The sequence below is a fragment of the Pygoscelis adeliae genome, unplaced genomic scaffold (assembly GCF_000699105.1).
Source record: "Pygoscelis adeliae isolate BGI_AS28 unplaced genomic scaffold, ASM69910v1 Scaffold89, whole genome shotgun sequence".
NCBI classification, from domain to species: domain Eukaryota; kingdom Metazoa; phylum Chordata; class Aves; order Sphenisciformes; family Spheniscidae; genus Pygoscelis; species Pygoscelis adeliae.
The window spans coordinates 287,065-296,768 of NW_008825559.1; the positions used below are offsets into that span (position 1 = coordinate 287,065).

General features: G+C 44.1%; 1 protein-coding gene across 1 annotated transcript in view; it reads right to left on the minus strand.

Moving 5' to 3' along the window:
* The window catches only part of ASXL2 (additional sex combs like transcriptional regulator 2), a 51,028-nt gene that overhangs the window by 24,459 nt on the left and 16,865 nt on the right, over positions 1–9,704 (minus strand). The window contains exon 2 of the mRNA XM_009332347.1: positions 4,491–4,606. Within this exon, the coding sequence (XP_009330622.1) occupies positions 4,491–4,606 (116 nt within the window). The remainder of the gene's footprint in view (positions 1–4,490; positions 4,607–9,704) is intronic.

Genomic DNA, 9,704 nt, shown 5'->3' on the forward strand with positions numbered 1-9,704 from the left:
CGGCGGCTCCCGGGCGCCGCGGCTGTGGAAGCCTCTGGAGGCAGCAGCGGCGCCCTCAGAGGGTCTCTCCACAGACCCTGGCACACAGCAAACCCCTCCGCCAGCGCCAGCCCACCGGCTCTCCTCTAACCCTCACCCGCGCTGCCCGGGTACTCCCTCTGTGCCCGTGCGTGCACAGGGGCTGGTTGTTTCCATTTTGTTTGCCTTTAAGTTGTCCTTTGTTCTCGCTGGGTGCGCCGTGCCGCCCTCGATGGAGGGCAGATGTTCCTCAGCCCACAGGTGCGTTTGCACAAAGGGTAGCTCTGAGGTAAACCCCCGCTGTTGAGGGCGGAAACCACCACTTTATTCTATAGAGTTGAAAAAGATCCTACTTCAAAATGGCGCCATTCAATTGGTATCATCAGCACCTCCTTTAATTGTAATTTAAACAAAGACCTTATGTCAGCAGCACGCTCCTCCCTGTCAGCTCCACTGTGGATGACAACAGTGACCACAGCAGGACCAGGAGCTGCTCCTAAGCACCCACTTCTTGCTCTGGACCTGACTACGTCTCTGGTAACGATGTTAAAAACCGACGGGGATGCACCTAATGGGGAAAAATCTGTATTGTACAGCTCCCTTCTTCACACAAAAGGGGACAAAGCGACTATTCACCAGCCGGAGAGCTTTTGTAGAGTGTGGCCCAACCCAGTCCCTGGCCTTATTCATTCCACGTGTGTGGCAACAACAGATAAAAAAGTGTAATGGATAATGATGAAAGCCAAATGTATAAGCCTTATCAGAGCAGAGGGTGTAATTTCTAATCTTACAACACCATGATGAGATCTGGATCGAGGGAGGGGATCCTTCCCCTCTGCTCAGCACTGGTGAGGCCACCCCTGGAGCGCTGCATCCAGTGCTGAGCTCCCCAGTACAAGAGGGACACGGACAGACTGGAGAGAGTCCAGGGAAGGGCCACCAAGATGCTGAAGGGACCGGAGCGTCTCTGCTGTGGGGAGGGGCTGAGGGAGCTGGGACTGCTCGGCCTGGAGCAGAGAAGGCTCAGGGGGACTGAATCCATGTGCATAAATACCTGCAGGGAGGGAATGAAGAAGAGGGAGACAGGCTCTTCCAGTGGTGCCCAGTGACAGGACCAGAGGCAACGGGCACAAAATAAGAAATTCCATCTGAACACAAAAAACCCACTTTTTTACTGTGAGGGTGGTCAAACACTGGCACAGGTTGCCCCGAGAGGCTGTAGAGTCTCCACCTGTGGAGACATTAAAAACCCAACTGGACATGGTCCTGGGCAACTGGCTCTGGGTGACCCCGCTTGAGCAGGGGAGTTGGAGCAGAGGGACCCCAGAGGTTCCTTCCAACCCCAACCACTCTGGGTTTCTGTGATGCTGTGAATTCTGATGGCACTGGGATGGCCACTCAAGCTAGGTAAGGATGAGATGAAGGTCAGTGGATTGGAGAGGATCAGAGGAAAGAATTAGAGTCGTACCTGCATTTTCCAGTGACAGGTGAGAAACCACCCGTCTTTCTGGATCTGCATTATAAATTTCAGAGTCTCAACGTGGTGCTTTTTTGTATCAGCACACACTCACTGTAACAAAGGGGGTTTCTCCTCATGATTGTTTCATCGTTCCAACAGGATGAGCACTGACATGTCTCTGCCAATTTAGATTCAGATATTGCAAATCTCTAACTTGGGATTTTTCCAAACAATTGTAAGGAACGCAGCCATCTGCTTACTTACTGTACTGTGTGGTGATGGCACACCAGTACACACCGTATTATTTGGCTGTATTTTACAGTTTTAACTCTGATGCGTTTATGAACTAAATCCTGATCCTTGTTTCTTAAAGGAGCTGATACTTATTGTCAGTATAGCGGCAGCATGGTGTTCCAGGGTTAAAAGTTCTCACTTAGAAATCTGCTCTCTCTTCCCTCCGCTAACACTACAATTACTTAGCGCTTAAGACAGGAGGGCTGAATCCAGCCAGCCGTCTTCTCCAGTGCACGCTAGCAAATAATCTGGGTCGCAGACATAATTAAAAATATGAAAGCTTTCTTTAATTCTTGTTTCCCTCAACATCTTATGTTTTTCCTACCACTCTACTCATAACACTGCTGTCTCCTTCCTGCTATCTATATTTGCTCATTCTATCTACTTTTTATAACTCTTCGTGACCACAGTGGCAACCGTGTTTAGGAAGAGGTGGAAGATGTGATATTTCGTCAAAATGGCAGAATTCCACTGGAACTAAAATCAAGCAAAGGATTGGGCACAGAATGTTCTGAATTTGATCCAAAGCTAGAGCAAACTTTGGGCAGGTAGGTTAGAATGATTGAACAGTTATGGTGTTCTTTGGCAACACCTTTTTTTCCTGTGTGCCTAGAAGGCAAGTTATTCACTATGCTACAATTTGATGCTCTACTCTGGGCCACAAGAGTTGAGTTCAGGGAGGAGAGCTGTTGTGATGGAAGATGATGACCATCAGAAACAGCTTTTTGCCTTGCAGGGAGCTGCAGAACTGTTAAGTACAAACAGGTATGCTATGCAGACACCAAGGCCTCCATGTGGCTCCCCATTTCTCTTTCAGGGTTTCTCATTTTTTCCCCCAAACCAATGAGATTAACAGTGAAACTGAGAATGCTGTCTCAATTTTGGAACTCACTGGCTCTGATGTGTTTCATTACATTCAGAGACAGCGCTGGAGCAAGGATGCTTGGGAAGTAGACATCTCAGAATAAGAAAGCTGGGGGGTGGAGGAGGGAGAGAGCAGAGACAGAGGGGAATGAATATAAAGGTGGGGGAAGGCTGGTGGGAGCAGGAGCATGGGGAATTCAGAGATGAAAAGTAGAAAATTATTAGGCATGTAAGGAGAGAGGCTGGGAAGAGAGGAGAAAAACAGATGGAGTGCAGGTTTGGAAATAGCGTAGGTTTGGAAATGGAGTGTGGGTTTGCCCAGAGGTCCCTTCCAACCTCTGATTCTGTGACACAAGGACCTACAGACCAGAGAAAATGAAGAGGAACTTCTGAACACGAGTGGGGAAAGAGGACTGTTTATAACAAACCCTGAGTCTGTTTGATCACTCTCTTAAAAGAGAAAAGCCTTTGTGGATGTTGGAGAGAAATGGTTGCCAGCAAGGCTTAAACAGGGATGAGGAAGGGAAAGCAAAGAGTATAATTAATATCTTGCTGAATTAGTGAGAAGCAATTTTCTGAGGATTCAAATGGAAGTGGAAGCTTGACTCTGAACTTCAGAAGAAAATCTGCCCAAAGTGACAACACAATCTCGCTTCTTTATTGCGGCTATCAGCAGCAAGCAACGTCACAGTAACACTGATGCTTCTGTTGAGAACCAGCCAAGTGGAAAAGAGAGGAGAGAGAAGATTCCCTAAAGCTGGCATCTCATTTTGACATCAACTCAACCCCCTCTTGCTGGAAACAAAGCTCCCGTTTATCCAGTTGCCTTATCTTCCCCTGTAATGTTCTCCTCAATAACATGCCCTAATTAGATCCTTCTCTCTCACTGCAGATCCTTTTTCCAGGGCCACAGGCATCTCTGTTAGCTGAATGCCATCCTGAGTGTTGCTGCTGAGCTGGAAAAAGTCAGGAAAACAGGCTGGGCTGGAAAAGGTAAATCCTATCTGGAACACATCATGATTTCATCTGTCTGTGACAAGCTTCCGTAATCCCTGGACTAGCACCTCCTCTGCAACTTGATTCATAACTCCTTACAGATTTTTTACTTTACTAAGGAGTAAATCTAACCCTGGTAAAGCATTTCCTTTCTAAGGATCATGGAAAACTAAACAATGCAGTTGAGGAAACACCTGCAAATAAGACACTCAGAGGACTAATTCATCTTGCATTTTTCATTAGGAGAAACAAATCATTTGAAGTACAAACGCTTACCCATTCCATCCTGCATGCACACAATTAACACTATCTACACAACAGTCATTTCCCAAGCATGGAAAACAATCAGTCCTCCTCTTGCTCTCATAACAGCCAGCAGAGGTACAATGCAAAGTCAGTGTGCTGTCCTTCCCCTTCTTCCCTCCATATATACATACACACTGCACCCACAGAACTCCTTGGAAGAGAAAGTATGCCGCTATCTAGGGGAAGAAGTCAGTGGATTTAATTCTTTCCCCAAAAAGACCTTCCATTTACTAAAACAGACTGTAGAAAGCTAAGCATGCTCATCAAAAGGTTAGGTGAAAAGAAACAACATCTTACATCAGTTCTTTAAAATAATAACAAAAAAATGTTCAGATGCTTATTTAGGGAAAAAGCAAAGAACTAAGTAGCACCGATATTTTGAATCACCTTTAAGAGAGAGGAATGTTTTAGCAAAACCCTGTTTACTATGAGACAGCCAGGAAGTTCTGAATTACTCCTCTGCAGAGTGCAGCTTCACTGAGAAAGATGATTTACCCAAGAAATAAAATAACTGCAACGATCCCTAAACTAGGTTCCAGATTATGCTACTTACCTGTTTGAGTGCCTTCTTGCTGTGCTTCTGGGATGAGGAGATGACTTTGCCTGTCTGGATGGAAGGTGACGGGCAGCCTGACTGAGGGGAGGATGTCTGTGACAGTCTAGATGACACTACAAGAAAAAAAAAATACATATACGTAATCTGACCTTTACACGTTTGCCTGCAGCACGTTAGCCAGTCCTCACCGTTTCAGATCATCTCATGAGGCTCATGAAAATTGCACCTCTAGCAAATGTTACTTTTTGCACGAAGAATCATTTCTATTTCCTCACCATCACCGAGGCAGCTGTTTTCCTCTGAAAGCCAACAGCAATTCCTATGACCAACTTGAGATTTTTCATCTCTTGTCCATCTCTTTTTTATTAATCTTGTAAATAGCCGCTAACAAATAACACAGCAGCTTGAGAAAAAGCTTCAGGTTCACGCAGGTTTACCTAATTCAAATCTAAATTGAAATACAGGCAATGGTTGTCTTCATTTGGAATGTCCTGCGGTCAGACACCTAATTGACAGCAGTTTCTGATCAGATTAAATCTGCATCCCTCGCAACAGCGCGAAGATAAATGACACACAAAGGAAGTGTATATAGCTCGACTATACCTATTTGGCACAGGATACTCAAACTACTCTGCTCTGGCAGCAGTGGGGTGATGGATACGTGGCCAGCCAGGGGAGGCATGCGGTTCCAGTCTCTCATAATCACGGGTTTGCCTGTATTGTCTTGGCAAATATATATGGTACTGGCCAGGAGCCAAGGTTAACCCATCACATGTACCTATACAAAAAGCCAGGTAATCAGCACACTAGGGCTAGTCAAAGCTGTTTAGCTGCTGAGACTGAAATAGTACAACAAAAAAAGACAAAAGCAAAATGACATTAATTGCAATGCCTTACATTGCATGATGGCCGTAACAAAACAAACGCTATGTAGGCACAGCCAAGAACATCAGTGAGATACGGCTGTGCCTGCAGGGAACTCTGAAGGTAAATCTGTGAGGCTGGGTATGGAGGCAGCCAGTTAAAAAGAAAACCACGTAAGTTAGCAAATTCGTGGTCTGTATACATACCTGCACATGAATTTGTATAGATAATAATGCCCACTGTAAGATCAAGGAAACAAAACGAAGAGTAAAAGAATGTTTGATCCCAGGGCGGGGAGAACCCCTACCATAAAGGATAATAAACAGATTCACATGTAAACTATTTAAATTATTGCTTCCTGAAGCAATTAGTTCTAGAATATATGGGGCTTAACTAGTATCCTTCTGCAACGGAAAGGAGTTAAGAGATAACGACAACAGCTCTTCATTAACAACAGCCACAGTGTGATCCTGCTCAGTATCCACAGAGAAGGGAAGCTCCGGAAAATAATGCAGTGACAGTAAGCATCAGAAAGCAACATTTCAATAAAATGCATAGAATTAGTAACAACAAATTATAAAAAGCAGAATTCTCACATGTGGCATGGACATTAAGTGAAAAGAGCAAGGTTTTTAGAAAGCACACACAACAGAGATGAGGTAATACCAGACTCTGAAATGTCATTAAAAACAACAACAATAAAACCTATGGTAGGAAACCGGTAATTTAAGTGTCACTGACAAGATTGCCATGCCCAGATGATACATGCACATGATAAAAGATGACACAGTCGCACAGCAAGCAGAACTACCACTTAAAAGGCAACCCCCCCACAACGTTACACCAAAACCTGGAAAGCAAAGGTTATATCTGTACTTTGAAAGAGCAGTAAGAATGTTTGTAAACTTGCATTTGTCTCTCAATTTGGTTGAAATTGCAGTTCAAGAAGAATAAGAAGATGCTGGAAAGGTCATAGTCTGATCAGCACCTGGAGAGGAAAAGCAGATCTCACAAATCCATTAGAATTGTTTGAATGCATCGATAAAGAGAACTGGAAGAAAAGAAAGTTTGTTGCTAAGAGTTCACTCACACTTCCAGAGATTTTCAACAAAAGACTTCTAAAAATTATTTGGCTATTGTTTAAAAAACAAAGAATTGGCATAACTCTGATGCTGGATGGGACAGAAGGCAAAGAACAGAATCAAATGGTAATCAGGCAAGAAATCAGCAAAAATTCTGCAAGGTCACATACTAAGTAGGGAGCATTTTGGTGCTTCCTGACAGGCTGGAAGGCAGGAAACAGTAAAATATTAAATATTTAGTTTAGTTAAGATCAGAGAGAATTGTGTGGAAATTCAGAGAAATATAATTCAGAGAACAAAAGACCAAAAATATGAAGTAAAACATCAAAAAAGGAGTAAGCACATTTTTGGAGGAAAAACCCCAAGATGCTCGTAGAGCCTGTAGCAATCTAAATGAACCATGTCATCTCAGGAAAGGGATCCATTACGGCTGACAGGTGTACGAAAACGGCCAGCAAGATGATGCAATGTGTAAAGATGGAAAGATGACGTATCTAAAATTCTTACAGCGTATTCACGTTGCCTGTCTCACATACTGACGTGCCGATCACACAACATCAGCAAAATTTGATGGGATTCAGGAAAGTAAAGAAAACGGTTAAGGACACAATAAAAACTACGATAGTGAGCTGCTTGATATTATTCTCAAAGGAAGGACCATGAGTGCAGCATACAAAATGAAACGACGTAGCTTTGTGTCCGGGCGCCCCGTTTCTGCAGGGAAAGCACCGTGCTCGCAGCCACCAGGCCCCTGTCGTCACCCGGAGAGCCTGGGCACAGCAGAGCCATTGGCCTCTCTTACACTAACCAGGTACATTCCCAGTCCACCACCGCTGCAAACTCAACCCTCGGCTGGACAAACGCTGCACCCCTGTCCTTGTAAACCTAATCCTTGCTCATAGTTGTTAAACATGAAGAAAACACAAGTTTGGTTTAACATTTAAAACCCAGGCAGACTGACTGTTACTAGTTTCGAGACATTTGAATAGCACGAACATAAACCACATCCTCTTTGAAGCCTATCACTGGTGAAACTACAAGTTCTGTGTGAAGTAGAAATATTAAGCCAAATACAGGCTACTCTTCTCCAGCCTCATATTCTATTCACATTTTAATTTTTATGCTGTCTTTGAACAAAGAAAACTAATCTTTTCAAACCAGGAATGGCAGCACAGGCTTTAGCTGTGCTAAAGACCACACCTGGGAAGACAACTCATCCCTGGAGCAGATACAGTAAAGCTGCATTATGATATTTTGTGCATCCTCTGACTGTGTAAAAGCCCTCGGTGCCACAACGGCTGCTGTGTTGGACCGACAGCTGTAACCACAACAGATTCTCAAGAACAAACAGGAGAACTTGAGACAGCCAACCAAGTCACAGCTGCTTGAGCTCAGCTGTGGGCCCCCAGAGCAAAGCGGGGATGGATGGCAGGATAAACCTGTGAGAATACACCCCTGAGTCCTTGGACCCGAAAGCTCTCAGAAAGTTTACATCCTTTTAAGAACTTTGCACGCAGCCAAGCGGAGGTATAACACAAAGACATGCATGTGTAGAAAAATATTCAGACTCCCATAAGGATGAGGCTTGACAAGCTGCGTTTGTTTCCTTTAGATTTAAACAGAATTTCAGTAAAGTTAGTTCTGTCTTCACTTCAGCCTTTCTTGTAATTTGAAAAGTATGTGGAGCTGAGATTATACCTCTTGATGCCATTAAATCCTAAGAGCACTTTTGGAGGGAAGCTGCAGAAATAATTACAGAACGTAAAGCGACACCTGGGAAAGCAGTGCATCCAGTAACATGCTCTGATTTTAAAATACACGATGAGTTGCTTTGCGCTGTTTCTATGTAAATAAGGATTTCCTTGATCAGCTAAAGGTTAGGGAAGACTGTGGGCCAGTATCTGACAGAAACAAATTTCAGTAGATTTTGTAAATTAGAAACAGTAAACAGAATCCCCTCATCCCAAAGAGGCATACGAGAGATGGGATGGAGATGTCACCTTGATAATAAGTGCCAAGGACAGAAACGTGACTAAAGGGCAGTGACAAAAAAATCTCAGGTATTTGAGAGTGCTGGCTTGGAGAAGCCATTAAACATACGCATCCATAGCCAGGCTAGCTCCAAAACTAGTAACTCTGCACACTTGGCCTGAAGTCACTGCACCAGCTGGTTCATTCACGAGGTTTCATTGCTTCCTGCTGTTGGTTTGGCTGGGTGAGGGGTTTGCCAGGTGAAATGATAACAGTTCTCTAAGATTAAAGTAGATGAGATAAAGTGAAACATGTGTCAGCCAAACCTCACGAACCCTGATTTGTTAGATAAACTAAGAATGGATCCAATATAGTCCCACATTCCAGCTGCAAGACTAAATACTGGAGGAAGATCTGTCTGCAGTCAATTACAGCTGTAATTTGTGGAACAGAGACTCCTTTACACTTTAGACTTCTTACTTGAAATGTCACTGACGAGCATTTCTTCTAAGAAATGAAATTATAACAGAACTTTATGTTAAAGGTCAATTCAATTAGAAATTTCAGTCTGGCAAGATCTGGTGACATTTTACAAGGTATTGGGTTCCCTTAAGGTTTGCAAACCCTAAACCATTGGTCAATCAATTCTCTTATATGCATTTATAAAGAAACTGCTAACAGCAGCAAAGAGAAGTAGTAAGATTTATTTAACAATAACTTATTGAAGAAGATGAGTGGTTAATTCTTTTAGAAAAATTGCAGTAAATTGCTGCAAATATTAAATGCAGGATGTAGTCTAGGGATCCCTTCTAATAGAAATGGTAAGACTGTACAGTTTCATCAAGATGCTGCCTTGTGTCTTTCCTTTGTAGAGTCCCGATTCAGTCAACCCTAAGGACTTTCTGCTTGACCCTCTTGGCTAAAGGAATGCATTGATTTGAAGTGGGCCCATGTGAACCTCATGAGGTTTAACAAGGCAAATTGCAACGTCCTGCACCTGGGTTGGGGCAACCTCCGGTATCAATCCAGGCTGGGGGACGAAGGGATGGAGAGCAGCCCTGCTGAGAAGGACTTGGGGGTACTGGGGGATGAAAAGCTGGACATGAGCCAGCAATGTGCGCTCCCAGCCCAGAAGGCCAACTGTACTGTGGGCTGCATCAAAAGAATCATGGCCAGCAGGTCGAGGGAGGGGATTCTGCCCCTCTGCTCTGCTCTGCTCTGGTGAGACCCCCCCTGCAGCACTGCCTCCAGCTCTGGGGTCCTCAGCACAGGAAAGACACGGACCTGTTGGAGC